Source organism: Ailuropoda melanoleuca, chromosome 16 (assembly GCF_002007445.2).
Source record: "Ailuropoda melanoleuca isolate Jingjing chromosome 16, ASM200744v2, whole genome shotgun sequence".
NCBI lineage: Eukaryota > Metazoa > Chordata > Mammalia > Carnivora > Ursidae > Ailuropoda > Ailuropoda melanoleuca.
The window spans coordinates 53,197,347-53,213,059 of NC_048233.1; the positions used below are offsets into that span (position 1 = coordinate 53,197,347).

The window sequence follows — 15,713 nt, forward strand, 5'->3', positions numbered from 1 at the left end:
AATAAAACACTGTAGTTAAAAAAAAAAAAAAAAAAGAAAATACTTTGTCCAAAAATTGTTTTTGATCTACAGTTTAATATTTAAGTTGTCAGTTTGCTCCCAACTGAAGAGGTTAGACAGCAACAGGAATGAATGCTGTTAATTCCTTTTTTTTTCTGTTACTTATTCACTTGTTCTAGCTTTTAAATTTCTAAGTGAAACGAAATTTAGTACTATAAAACTTTCAAGGTGGAGGAAACTTACAACAAAGTGGATGATACATTCTTGAATTTTGACATTGACACTGCACCTCTTTAAATACACTCCGTGTGACAGGTGATGTCCTTCCTTTGAACTGTATTCCAAAGCACAAGCAGGCGTCTAAGATATGGGTAATAGCCCATTTCAATAAATTCAGTCGTAGGGAGATGCAGCCAGTGGTCTGCGGTGGGTCATGTGACCGGCGTAGCTCTGCATTCTCAGGCACCTGTGAGTTTAACAGAAAGGCGGCCCCTACTAGGCGCCGAGGCATTAAACGTATTGCATTGAAGCCTCAGGGCAACCCATGCCATCTTCAGTAATAGTTGGCTTTTTTTTTATTTTTTTTATTTTTTTTTAATTTATTCTACAGAGATAGAGACAGCCAGCGAGAGAGGGAACACAAGCAGGGGGAGTGGGAGAGGAAGAAGCAGGCTCATAGTGGAGGATCCTGATGTGGGGGCTCGATCCCACAACGCCGGGATCACGCCCTGAGCCGAAGGCAGACGCTTAACCGCTGTGCCACCCAGGCGCCCCTTGTTTTGTTTTTTAGTTGAGGAAGCTGAGATAGAAATAACCTGATTAAGGTCCAACAGCTAGTAGGATCAGAACTAGAATATAAATCCAAATCTGTTTTATCCTGAATTCATGTCGTCTCTGCTACACCACGCTGTCTCTGGTATCTCTTGGCTTTGTGTGCATGAAAATACATCGGTCCTCTTTGATTTTCAGTGGAGCGTTTTAGGGCACATAATATTATTGGCCACACTACAGAAAATCTTTAACATAGAATTTTATTGCTTAGGTAGCATGCAGTTGGGTGTGTCTAGCTGACAGGTATCCTTCCACGTCATTTAGGAATCGAGAATCTTCCATCTTGTGGCTCTGCCTGCCTCCGAGCCCTATGTCTCCTGTAGTCGGCTGACAGGCAGAAGGTGGAGGAGGGAACGTTGAGAGATGCTTGAGGGAGATCTTTTTTGGGAAAAGGCAGGCCTGGAACGGTTGGTTGCACCTCCACTCACATGACATGGCCACCCCCAGCTGTGAGGTCGGCTGGAAATGCAGTGTAGCTGTGAGCCCTGGGGGACTAGAAAAAGGGCTTCTGGAAGAGCTAACCAGTGTTGGCTTCATGCTTTGGGACATGAACTTGTTTTCTCCTTTCCTTCCTGATGAGTAAGTCAAGTTAGGTATTTTAACTGACCTGAGTGAGTAGCACAGATTTGGGGGTCTGAGCTCAAATACAGCTCTGCAGTTTACAAACAGCTTAACTACGGACAAGTTATTTAACCTTGCTGAGCCCAGGACATCTACCTGTTGGTGGTGTTGTGAAGGATAAGTGAATGAGTAGGTGGAAAGCCCTGCATGTGCAAGACTTGGCACGCACTCAGTGCTGGGTGAGTGCTGGCTGTTAGGTCGGCATGACCGCTCCACTTCGTTTTTCATCCAAAAATGTGCTCTGATGATCCCTATCTTGGGAAGGTCTTTTCTGATTATGACAGAATTCTGTTTTTCCTTTCTGCCTTCATAGATCATTGCACTTCAGCGAATGATAAGGTGTGTGCCTGTGTGTGGTCTTCCTGGCTCAGGCATTTGACCTGAGGACAAGGACTTGGCCATATTAATTTTGCCGTGTGTATCCCCGTAACCAATACCGTATCACACACATTGTAGACAATCTGATATTGATGTGGAGGAAACCTCAATAACCCAAATCCTAGAATATCAAGTTTCCATTTCATGACTGCCCTGGAAACCAAGGAATTCATTTTGTTAGCTTTGACTTTTCATTTAGCTTTTAAATCTAGGTGATACTAGATTTAAGTGACGGATCAGTGTGCCTTACCTGCCTACCCACCTGAGCCAGTCCACCGAAACTGTACCCCAGGGGTCAGCCCTTCCGTCCCGATTGTATTTGGCATGTCGGTGGCATAACTCCCTTTGTAAAAGAGGTACAGATAGGGATGTGAGAATCTTACTTCTTAGTTTATGATGTGTTATCAGCATTAGTCTGTGCAGTACTCCTTTTGTTCATTCATTTGTCTTTCAGTCATTCACTTTTTCCCTCCCTTTTGCCCTTGCCATTCCCTTAGGAAAACACTACCATGTACCTTATGTGAGTCTTCAAATTTGTAGGTGTCCTTGGCTAATAGATAAAAAGTTGTTTTGAACGTGTGTATTTTTAGTTTACATATATTACAGATCCTCATGCTTTTTTTTTTAACTCTCAAAACTATTTTAAAATAATTTTAATCTTACAGGAAAGCTTTCAGAATGGCACAAAAAAACAATCCTACACTCTTCCCAGATTCTGTTTTCTCTCCGCACAATGTGTGCTTCCATGTGTCTGTATTTATACATATATACACTGTTATTTTGAAACCTTTGAGAGGAAGTTGCAAATATCAGGACTTTACCCCTAAATACTTCTGTGCTTATTTCCGAAGAACAAGACACTTAAATATACATGACCAATTCTCAAAATCAGGAAATTGAACATTTATACAATACTGGTATATAATCTATAGTTCAAGTTTCACCAGTTTTCCCACTAATGTTCTGCATTGGATTTTTTTTTTTTCTGCCACCAGCTCCAAACCAGGATCCTGTCTCACATGGAGTTTTTGTCCCTGTGGTTTCTTTTAATTAGCAAATGTTCCTCAGTCTTTCCTTTTCATGATGTTGACATTAGAAAGAGCACAGGCAATTATTTTGTGGAGTGTCCCTCAAATTTGGTTTATTTGCTTTCCTTTTTTTTAATTCTTAAATTCAATTTAGTTAACATATACTGTATCGTTAGTTTCAAGAGTAGAATTTAGTGAATCATCAGTTGCATATAACACTCAGTGCTCTTCCATCAAGTGCCCTCCCTAATGCCCATCGCCCAGTTATCCCATTTCACCACCCACCTCCCCTCCAGCAACCCTCATTTTATTTCCTAGGGTTCACATAGGATTTCTCCATGTGGGTATGTATGTATGTATGTATGTATTTATTTTTTTAACATGGTTGCTAAGCTCTCTCCATTTTGCTCTGTCTGAATCCAGTTTATTGATTCTGGCTGCTACATGGAATTCTCCAGTGAGGGTCTGCCTCTTGGAGTGAATTGGCAGGGCTGGTGTGGAAGGCAGCAGCCAGCAGATTTGGCATCAGGAGGGGATCTGATGGGGGCTGTTTGACCCCTGAAATCACACCCCTTTGACATAGGCACCAGGTCATTGCCCTGCTTTGAGCTGATGGTTGAGAAAGCAAATACCTGAGGCCCACTGTTTTTCAGAAGGAGCATTGATACTTGGGAAGATAAGGCATGATAGAGAGTTGTTTTTTTGTTTTTTGTTTTTGTTTTTGATCCTTCATGCACTTAATAAACAGTGATTAACAGCCTACTCTGCTCATTGGAGCTCACCTTCTGGTATATCGAAAACCAAAAAGAAAGCATTGAAATTGAACGCTCATCTCATTCCGACAGATGCAAATGTTGTAAAATGAAAGGTTCAGGTAAGTAGTTTGACAGTATTTTCAATGTATTAGTAAAACAACCTCATAGAAAATTATGCTTCTGCCCCTTTACCTAAATACAGCGATTTCCATTTCTTTCTGGTCTCTCCTCTTCAATTCACCCCCGGGGAAAGTAATTTTTGCATCCCTGTCTCCATAGTTCATAAATAATTTTGCATTCGACTTCCCTCCAGTGAAAATTATTTTGTCTATACTTTCCCCTATTTGATAACCTGCATATTTGTCACTCTTAATGACTGTCGTAAATTATATCAAGCTGATCTATAACTTACACATTTCACTTTTGTTGTAAATTTGGCTTGTTTCTAGTTTTTTGTGAATGTTAGAAAAAATCCCTTTTAAAAGAAGTGTATAGCAGTGTCTTGGGTTAAAGCGGTTTTGACAGATTGTTTCATCTAAAATTGTTCATTCTAACATGTGAAAGATGTGGCATTCCTGTGGAGAAAACATAGCCTGTCTTCTTAAGGGAGACTTAGATTGCCTTGGTTCTGTTTTGAGCATCCATTTATAATGAAAGGATAATTAGTATAGACGGACCAAAGATATTTAGAGCTTTCTCCATGGAAAGTATTGTCAGGAAACAGCACTTTTCCAGTGCGGAATGAGAGTGATGGACAGTGTGGCTAAGCTCCAAGGCTGCAGCGTGACCGCTTCCAACAGCAACATCTACTCATTCACTGGCTGTTTCTCCATGGGTGGTCTCGCAGTTCTGGCCTTCTGAGAGCCCCTGGAGGAACAGGTCACTCTTTGGCAGGCGGCAGTCAGTTCCCTTCCAGCTTGAACACCTGATGAGTGTCAGACCTTTGGAAGTACCTGGAACTGATTCCTTCTGTAGCTGCTCTAAGAACTGAGGAGTGCAAGGAATGGATGGGCCATCCGGAGTCATTGAAATTCCCTGATGGTCTCTATGGCACCCCACCCAGAATCTTCTGAGCATCAAAGGACAAGTTCAATTCTCAGGCAAGCTCCTCCTTCCCCTTCTCAGCAGAGAAGGTGTGGAGAGGCACTTGTTGGGATGAGGTGGAGGCCTTGATCAGCTGGAACCGGGTGGTTGCAGGGTCTGTTTCTCAGGGGAGCAGCAATCTCAAGATCGGTGACTAGGGCTCCGGAGGGCAGAACAGTTGAGATTACTCAACTGTTGAGTAGTTTCTGTAGGTACCTTCAGAGATCCTGGGGCTTTTGCCTCCTCTGTATTAATTATGTCTTCATAGATCTTGTGAAGATTTTTTTCATATACAAGACTTTGTTTTTTGCTCCCCGAGGGCAGGATTTTGGATGTCTGGTTGGTTGCTCTAGCTTTTGTTGCGTCATGTCGAGCTTGGAGCATAAAAAGTGCTCAGTAAATATTTGTTGATGGGATGATTTCAGTTACTTGGTTTTGTGGACCGAGCATGTGGGCAGCGGCTCGCTTGCTGGGAGGAGTATAGCAGTATAGAAACGGGTAGTGGCCGGGGCGCCTGAGTGGCTCAGTCATTAAGCGTCTGCCTTCAGCTCAGGGTGTGATCCCAGGGTCCTGGGATCGAGCCCCACATTGGGCTCCTCCACTGGGAGCCTGCTTCTTCCTCTCCCACTCCCCCTGCCTGTAACGTGCAGCGGCCGGATAAACCAAAGCCAGGGAGCAGTAGAGTGCAAAGGGGAGTGCATGGGCTTTGCAGCCAGGCAGCTGGGGATTCACATTCCAGCTTGACTGCTCCTTGTCTTTGCTTGGTTGACCTACTTGTGTTCTCTGAACCTCCGCTTTCTCACCCGTAATGTGGATCAAACCACTTGACTCACCGAGTACGTAAGGGTCATTGCTCAGAGCAGACACTTAAAAATGTTACCTTCTTCCTCCTTTCCCTGCCAAAAGGGTGAAAATAGAAAGCCAACAGAGGCCCAGTTCATGTGTCCAAGTGTTGTCAAGAAGTAGATGTCTACATTCATGTTACCTGTCATCTAAAACATGCCATATATTGCCTCCATCTCTCTACACCAGGAGCTAAAGCCATGAGCACTTCAAACAACATGCATAACTTTTGGTTCTGTTTTGAGTGAACTCTATATTAATAACGGTGTTCTTTGTCCCTACAGGATTTATGAACGTGTGATAGACCCTCCTGAAACCAACCTTCCCCCAGGAAGCAACTTATGGCTTGGTCAACGCAACCAAAAGCATGGCTTATTCAAAGTAAGCACTTCTTTCTATTTCTGCCAGGTGTGTTTCTCTGTGCTTGGCATGAATAATTGTCACAAGAGTTCTGTGAAGTAGGTGCCTGGAAACGAGACAGAGTTAAGTGACTTGTTCAAGGTCACGCAGTTTACTGCCAAGTATGCATAATGTAAATGATCTTTTTAATGTTTCTTACTGACCTAATTTCGAGAGGCTTAAGATAATCTTCAGATTGGTTTCCATTCTCAGAATCTTGGTGTGGCTAGGCAGCAGGTCTCAACTTCTGTGAGCTTTGGTTTTCTTATCTATAAAGAAGGTAATACAATAACTGCAGTGTTGTACTTCATAGAAACAGGATACAGTGATAAAATGAAGTTAAAAACATGAAATTTTAAAGTCTTGGTCTTCAATAGAATGGGAGACTTTTGCTTCTGGCAATATGGTAGAGTAGATGTCTTAAAAAATTCTACTTCAAAATGCCTATAAATGCTGGATTAAACAGAACAAAAGTCTTTTAAGACGCATCATTGCACTTAAAGGAAATTCTTAGAGGCCAAATACATGGAGAAAAGTGAGAACCAGAGGGATAGCTGCCATTACCAAGATGTCGGAAACTTAAGTTTCTTTTCTGTTATTCCAATTTGATTGAGATGTAATTGATACATAACTGTAACTTCAAGGTGCGTAACTGTTTGATATACTTGTATATTGCCTAATGATTATCAGCAGTGTTAACTACCACCACCCTCAGCTCACATAATTATCATTGGCTTTTTTGTCCCGAGAACATTTAAGATCTACGCTCTTGGCATCTTTCAAGTACAAGTATTATTCACTGTAATCACCATGATGTGCATTAGATCCACAGAATTCACTTGTATTATAATTGAAAGCTTGTATACTTTGACCAGCATCTCCCCCTTTCCCCTAAACCCTCGCAACCATCGTTCCACTGTCCCTGAGTTCAGGTTTTTTATAGTCTACATATAAGTGATACTGTGCAGTGTTTGTCTGTCTTTGTCTCATTTCCCTTTGCATAATGCCCTCAAAGTTGATTCATGTTGGAAATGGCGGGATTTTTTCCCCTCATGGTTGAATACTCTTCTATTGTATACATACCACAACTTTTTAAGCCATTCATCTGTTGATGTCTTAGGTTTTTTCCATGTCTTGTCTATTGTGAATAATGTGGCAATATATATGGGGACGAAGTGATCTTTTCGAGGTAGTGATTTAATTTCTCTTGGATATATACTCAGCTTAATCCACGCTGATGTGGGATTGCTGGATTGCATGGTAGTTCTATTCTTAATTTTCGGAGCAAATTCCATAGTGGTCATACCAGTTTACATTCCCGCGAACAGTGTACAAGGGTTCCTTGTTTTCCACACTTGTTATTTTTCTGTCTTTTTGATGATAGCCATTTTTACAGATGTGAGGTGATCTTTCATTGTCATTTTGGTCTGCGTTTCCCTGGTGACTGGTGATGTTGAGCACCTTTTCATGTACCAATTGGCCGTTTCCATGTCCGTGGAAATTTATCTCTGCCCATTTTTTAATCCGCTTTTTTGCTATTGTATTGTGGGAGTTGTTAAATATATCTTGGATATTAACCTCTTACCAGATTGCTGATTTGCAAATGTTTTCTCCCATTTCAAAGGGTGCTTTTTCATTTTGTTCATTGTTTCTTTTGCTGTGTAGAAGCTTTTTAGTTTGTAGATCTACTTATTAATTTTGGATTTTATTGCTTGTGCGTTTGGTGTCCTATCTGAAAAATGATTGCCAAGACCAATGCCAAGGACGTTTTCCCCCTGTTTTCTTCTAGAAGTTTAATGGTTTCAGGTCTTGTGTTTAAGTCTTTGATCCATTTCAAATTTTTGTGAGTGGTGATACAGGAATCCAACTAGTTCTTAGTGTGGTTATCCAGTTTCCCAACACCATTTGTTGAAGAGACCATCCTTATTGAATATTCTTGACTCCTTTGTCAAATAGCAGTTGCATGTGCAGGCGTTTAATTTTGGGCTCTTGATCCTGTTTTATTGGTCTATGTATCCAGTTTTGTTCTTGTTTTTATGTTTTTTTGTGTTTTTTTTTTGTTTTTTTCCAGATCGCTTTGATTACTGTAGCTTTGTGGCATGCATTTGGCCCTTGAACAAAAGGGGTTTGAATTGCATGGGGCCACTCACACGAATTTTTTTCGATTAATGCAATACAGTACAGTAAAGCTATTTTCTCTTTGGATTTTCTTAACATTTTCTCTCTAGCTTTAGCATAAGAATACAGTATATAATACATGCTGCTTACAAAATATGTATTAGTTGACTGTTTATGTTACTGGTTAGGAATTACAGTTAACAGTAGGTTGTTAGTGGTTAAGTTTTGGGGGAGTCTGAAGTTAGCTATGCGTTTTTGACTGCGTGGAGGTTGGTGCTTCTAACCCCTGCATCGTTAAAAGGCCTAACATAGTTTGAAATCTGGAAATGTGATGCCTCCAGGTTTGTTCTTCTCTTAACATTACTTTGGCTATTAGGAGTCTTTTGTGGTTCCATACAAATTTTAGTGTTTTTGTTCTTTTTTTGTTTGAAAAATGCCATTTAGATTTTGATAGGGATTGCTCTGAACCTACAAATGGCTTTGGGTAGTGTGTCATTTTAACAGTATTCTTCCAATCCGTGAATATGAGATATGTTTCCATTTGCTTGTGTCTACTTCAATTTTTCCATCGAAGTTTTGTAGTTTCATTGTACAGATTTTTCTCTTCCTTGGTTAAATCTCTAAGTATTTTACTACTTTTGATGCTATCGTGAATGGGATTCTTTTATTTGTTTTTCCGATATTTCATTTGTAGTAAAGAGAAATGCAACTGACTTTTGTATTTTTTTTTTTTAATGGTATGGTAGTCACCATGCAGTACATGGTTAGTTTTTGATGTGGTGTTCCATGATTCATTGTTTGCGTATAACACCCAGTGCTCCATGCAATACGTGCCCACCTTAATACCCTTCACGGGGCTAACCCATCCATCCCCTCCCTCCCCTCTAAAACCCTCAGTTTCTTTCCTGGAGTTCATAGTCTCTCATGGTTCATCTCCCCCTCTGTCTCCCCCGCCCCCTTCATGTTTCCCTTCCTTCTCCTAACCATCTCTCTGCTATTCCTTGTGTTCCACAAATGAGTGAAGCGGTATGATAATTGTCTTTCTCTGCTTGACTTACTTCACTTAGCATAGTAGCCTCCAGTCCCATCCACACTGATGCAAATGTTGGGTAATCATTCTTTCTGATGGCTAATAGTCTATTGTATATGTGGATCACCTCTTCTTTATCCATTTGTCTGTTGAAGGGCATCTTGGCTCCCTCCAGTTTGGCTATTGTGGACAATGCTGCTATGAACATTGGGGTGCATATGGCCCTTCTTTTCATTACACCTGTATCTTTGGGGTAAATACCCAGTAGTGCAATTGCTGGGTCAGAGGGTAGCTCTATTTTTATAAGGAACCTCCAGATTGTTTTCCAAAGTGGCCGTACCAACTTGCATTCCCAAAAACAGTGTGAGAGGGTTCCCCTTTCTCCACATCTTCTCCAACATTTGTTGTTTCCTGCCTTGTCCATTTTTGCCATTCTAAGTGGGGTAAGGTGGTATATCAATGTGGTTTTGTTTTGAATTTCCCTGATGGCTAATGATGTTGAACATTTTTTCATGTGTCTGTTAGCCATTCATATGTCTTCATTGTAAAAGTGTCTGTTCATATTTTCTGCCCATTTTTTGATTTATTTGTTTCTCGTGTATTGAGTTTGAGAAGTTCTTTGTAGATCTTGGATACCAGTCTTTTCTCTGTAGTGTCAATTGCAAATATCTTCTCCCATTCTATGGGCTGCCTCTTTGTATTTTTGACCGTTTCCTTCGCTGCGCAGAACCTTTTTATCTTGATGGTGACTTTTGTATGTTGATTTTGTATATCCTGCAGCTTTGCTGACTTTATTTTAAATTTTTTTTTGGTGGGATAGTTAGGATTTTCTATATGTCAAGTCCTAGCACCTGCAAACGAAGACAGTTTTACTTAGTCCTTTCTGATGTAGATGTCTTTTATTTCTTGTCTGATTGCTCTGATGAGGACTTCTATTACTATGTTGAATAGGAGTGGTGAGAATGGGCGCCTTTGTCTTGTTTCTCATCTTAGAGGAAAAACTTTTTAACCTTTCACTATTGAGTATGCTGTTATCTGTGGGCTTGTCATACAGGGCTCTTATCATGTTGGAGTATGTTCCTTTGCCCAATTTTTTGAGTCTTTTTATCATGAAAGGAAGTTGTATTTTGTCAAGCGCTTCTTCTGCACCTATGAGATGGTAGTATGGCTTTTATCTTCCGTTCTATTAGGGTGTGTCACATTTATCGATTTGCATACGTTGAACCATTTTTGCATTCCAGGGATAAATCTTGCTTGGTTATAATGTATGATCTCTTAATGTACCCTTGAATTCAGCTTGCTAGCATTTTAATTTTTACATTTATATTCATCAGGGTTATTGGCCTATAGTTTTCCTGTAGTATTACCTGGTTTTGGTATCAGGATAATGTCCTTAAATTAGTTAGAGATTTTGGGAAGACTTCCTCATTTTTTGGGTAAGAGTTTGAGAAGGGTATTTGTTAAATCTTATTTAAACGTTGGGTAGAATTTGCTGATGAAGCCATATGGTTCTGGGCTTTTCTTTTCCTATAAAAATCAAGGTATAATTTACATAGAACAAAATCCAGCCCTTTAAATATACAGTTTTGAGTTTTGGAAAATTGATAGAGTCATATAAATACCATCATAGTGAAACTAAAAGGACTATTTCGTAACTTCCAAAAATGCCCCTGTTGTAATGCTTTTGATTCATCTCCTCATCCTCAGTGTCCAGCAACTACTGATCTGTGGTCTGGCCCTATAGTTTTGCCTCTCCCAGAATCTTCTATAAGTGATGTATGTATTTATGTTGAGGTTCACCCATCATGATTCAGTCTTCTTTTGGTCCTCTAATTCTATAGTATGGAGGTACTACAGTGTATCCATTCCTCAATTCGTGGACGTTTAGGTTGTTCTGAGATTTGGGCACTCATGAATAAAGCCACTAAAAATACTCACATACAGGTTTTTGTGTGAACACAAGTTTTCCCTTGAGTATGTAGAAGTGGGATTGCTGGGCTGTGTATGAAGTGTGTGTTTAACTTTGTAAGAAAATGCCAGTGTATTTTCTAAGGTGGCTGTATGATTTTGCAATCCCACAACAATGTCTGGAAGTCCCAGGTAGAGCCTTAAATTTCAGCAGTCTGTATGGGATGGGAGAAATGTCTTAGAGCTCATGAAACATTGAAAGATGGGACAGAAACTTGTAAAACAACCTGGAAGACTACAACTCCAGCGAAAGGAGAGACTGAAGAGTCTACTGCGTAGCCATGGGAGTCAATCTAGTAGCTAATGCTCTCCACCTCAGTTTCACATAGGAAAAAATAGTTTCCTGGGGAGAATTTGAAACCATAGCCCTGACATCATGCAGCCTTGAAATTTGGGTTTATTTTGCCCATGAAGCTCAAGAAATTATCTTAAAGTGGTCCTTGGTTGGGAACCTTGGGATTCTGGATGAAGAAAATTACCTTTGGGGAAGGTTTTCTTCTATGCCAACCTAACAGGGTTTGCATAGTTTAAGTTCATGCAAAGAGGATTTTTATTTTTATTTATTTATTTTTTTAAAAAAGATTTATTTATTTATTCGACAGAGATAGAGACAGCCAGCGAGAGAGGGAACACAAGCAGGGGAGTGGGAGAGGAAGAAGCAGGCTTGCAGCGGAGGAGCCTGATGTGGGGCTCGATCCCATAATGCCGAAGGCAGACGCTTAACTGCTGTGTCACCCAGGGGCCCCACAAAGAGGATTTTTAAGCCATCATGAGTGGGAGTTTGAAGGAACCATAATAAATTAGCCTTCAACGGGCTGCAGAAATTGGAATTACAAGATAAAGAATTTTGAAAATCCTGATGTTTTAAAATGTTTGAAGAAACAAAGCAACAAATGTGTGAGGACTAGAGAGTATAAATATGATGAGGAAAAACCAAAAAGAACCTCCAGAAATAAGAAATAGAGTTATTGAAGTGAAAGAAAAATCCTCAGTGAACCCGCTAAATAGTAGATTAGATACAGGTGGGGAGAGCATTTGTAGAAGAGAAAATATTGTCAAAATAATTACCCTAATTATAGTGTGAAGATAAGGAGAGGGAGCTAGGAAAGAGCTTGTAGAGAAGAAACACAAATATAGAAAAAAATATGATAGATGTTTTTACTGTGTGTATATTCATACATGTATATTTGAAAACTCCAGAAGGTTATAGAAGAGATTATAGGTACTATTAGAAGTATGATGGCTAAGAATTTTCTAAAATTGATAAGAGAGATCAATTCTCATTATTGCAATAATGTAGTCAAAGTGTTATTAGCTATTGCTATCTCTCAAGAAACTTAGCTGTTTTTTTAAGCTTCTGAGTTCTTTATTTAGGTCACAATTCTTCATGTTGATTAGATGATTTTTCTGATCTGGACTGTCCCTGATGATGTCTACCAGGGTCTCCTGTTGTCGGTGGTCATTGGCAGGTCAGCAGGAGGCGGGATGATTTAAGATGGCCTTTTCACATCTCTGGTAGTAGGCTGGCTGTTGACTAGTGTACCTTGGTTCTCCTTCATATGGTCTTTCATGCTCTAGTGGCGTAGAGGCTAATTCACATGGCAGTCCTAAGGTTCCAAGTGTAAGAAGAGAGCAAGCTCTAGTGTATTAGTGCTTTTCAAGGTTCGGCTTGCTTTGTCACGTTTGGACAATAGTCCAAAGCAAGTCATAACCAAGAGCCAAACTCCTAGTAGAGGGGTAAAGAAATAGACTCCATCCCTTAAAGGACTATTCTGCTGTATCACACTGCGAGGGTATGGATACAAGAAGGGGAAGAATTTTGGACCATTTTAATCTATTACTCTATTAATCTATTATCTTACTCAAGTAAGATAAATAGTCACACTTAGATATATTACTGAATAGTAGAGTCCCAAAGACACAGAGAAGATATTAATAGTAACCCTTAAAAGGTAAATTTTCCGCAAAAGAATAACATAGATTGAACAGCTGGCTTTTAATCAGTAAAAGCAGAAACCAAACAATAATTTAAAAAAGAAAAATGTTTTCAAAGTTTTCAGGGAAAAAAACTCTCAGATATAGTAACATATACGCAGCTTGTCATTTGAGAATGAACATGAAATAAGAATTTATAGACAAAACTCTCAATTTTATGACTAATTGATCCTCATTAAAGAAACTTTGCGGAAGAAAGACATATAAAGTACAAGGGGAATTGGTGAACAATGGGGAGTATACCTGAACCTTAATCATTGCTTGATTAAATAATGCCCAGTTTTGGAAAAAATTAAAATATTAGACAAAATGATGATGGAGTTATCTGATTTAAAGTACTCTAAGGCCTTGTAGTCCAAAAAAGAATAGAGAAATTGGCTAACTTTTAGACTAAGTTCACATGTTAAAAATTTAAACTAACATCAAAATAATAGAAATATTACTTCCAGATTTAAGTATTTGAGATTTTTTAAGAAGTTCTATCACCCCAAGATAAGGTGAGAAAAAAGTTAGATACAATTCCAGTTCATTTATATTTACTATCAAGTGATTTACACTTAATGGTTGAAAGTATGAGTGCTGTATTAGATTCATACAACTCAAGTCCTGATGTATATTGTTTGTGTTGAGGCAATTAAAGATGCCGTCTTTGCTTTTGTGGCCATTGCAGAAGCTTCAGTGACCAAAATGAACTTGAGTCCCTTTGTGATTTCTGACTGGAGCGAGAACCATAAAGGGCATCAGTGCCCCTTCCCACATTTGCAGAAAGCTTGTCTTCCCTCCCAAAGAGCCGAGACAGAAGTATGACATGCGATCCATGCCCATCTGAAAGGAGGATGAAGGACAGGTGGTGTGAGGACACTATAAAGGTCAGCAAACTGGCAAAATCATCCAAGTTTACAGGAAGGAAAACGTCATTGACACTGAACGAGTGTCGATGAGCAGCAAGAGAAGGCAGAGGGCACAACTGTTCACGTGGGCATTTCCTCTAGCCAGGTGCTTATCACTAGACTAAAACTGGACAAAGACGGTAACAAGGTTCTTGAACGTAAAGCCGAATCTCGCCAAGTAAGAACGGAAGAGGGCAAATATAAGGTGGAAAGAATTGAGGAGGCTCAGGAATAAAGCAGTCTTCTATAGGACCTTAAATAAAAACTGAAAACGAGAAAGGATTCCTAAATGTTGATAGTGAAGTGGTTAAAGAAAAGAAACAGACCAGACTAAACAAAAGGAAGTGGTAGAATGTTCTGGTATTACCACACTTCAAGGCCCCCAGATTTACCACATAATATTACCATTTATTTTTTTTTTAAGATTGTTTTAGTATTACTGTTTAGAAGATGCATACACCTAATATATAACCTGAAAATATACTTTGCAGCATTACAGAATATCCTGGAAGGGATGGTCTTTTCACTACCGGGTCCTTGGTCAACTGAATATCCCTATGGGGAAAGAGCTAATCTTGACCTCTGTTGCGACCTCTATTGCACACTACATGCAAAATCAATTCCAGGGGATTATAGATCTAAATCTGAAAGGTAAACTAGTAAAGCCTAGAAAGATAGCATAGGGAAATATTTTTATGACCTTGATGTAGGAAAAATATTTCTTAAATGAGACATGAAAGTAATAACTAAAAAGAAAAAGGTTGATATATTGGAATATGTTACAATTTACAACTTCTTTTCTTTTTCAAAATCCAGAAGAGATAAAAGGGCATGCCCTAGAATAGAAGCTATTGAAAGTAGTTATAGCCTACAAAGGTAGAAAAGGCAAGAAATTCAATGAGTAAAATATTCAACCTAAGATGTTAGCAAATGGAAATCAGAGTGAACCTAAGAAAGTAAAAGGCATGAGAAAATTAGCATATAAGAACAGAAATGAAAATAATGAGTAGGATACAATAGACAAGATCAAGAAAACACAATTTGGTCATTTGAAAAGATAAAGTTTGAGCAGGAAAAATTAAAAAAATATTATGAAGACTAGAACAGTAATCACTAATTTTTTTGTAATGGAAAATTAGAGAAAAACAGGCAGTGTCCTAAAAACATGTGGATTATCAAAATGGACTTTAGAAATGAAAAATGGTCTTAGAATCAATAAGGTTTTCTAAAGGATTCATGACACACAATCTCCATCAGTTAGCTTTCAGTGCATAGCAAATCTATTTTTATCAATAAATTAAAGTGCACATTAAACAGAAAAATCTATGGTTAGCTCAAGAGGCACAAAAAACACTAGATAAGTTCAGTACTGACTCATGATAAATTCTCAGCAAAACATTAAACTGAAAGTGTGCATGAACACACAAATCATTTATGTTGAAAATATTAAAAGAATTCCTGTTAAAATCTGGAATCCAACAAGAAACTGTATTACCATAATTTATTTTCAACACACTGTAGGCCCTTCTGGGAAAAACAAACAACCCCCCCCCAAAAAAAAACCCCAGAAAACAAAACCTTAAGGACTATAAAAAAATAGAGTTCTTTACAAATTATATAATTGTCTATGTAGAAAATAGGATTCACAAATTATTAGAATTACTAAGACTGTTCAGAAAGAGTGCTGGATGTAAAAAAGACAAAATCAGTTACGGTGCTGAAAAAAGTAGAAGCATAAGTGCAGTTAAATAGAATATTTCTTTTTTTTTTTTTT

General features: G+C 38.9%; 1 protein-coding gene across 3 annotated transcripts in view; it reads left to right on the forward strand.

Annotated features, from left to right (window-relative positions):
• The window catches only part of NELL1 (neural EGFL like 1), an 885,423-nt gene that overhangs the window by 161,916 nt on the left and 707,794 nt on the right, over positions 1-15,713 (forward strand). For all 3 annotated transcript variants that reach the window (XM_034645600.1, XM_034645601.1, XM_034645602.1), the window contains exon 5: positions 5,824-5,920. In XM_034645600.1, coding sequence (XP_034501491.1) covers positions 5,824-5,920 — 97 coding nt within the window. The remainder of the gene's footprint in view (positions 1-5,823; positions 5,921-15,713) is intronic.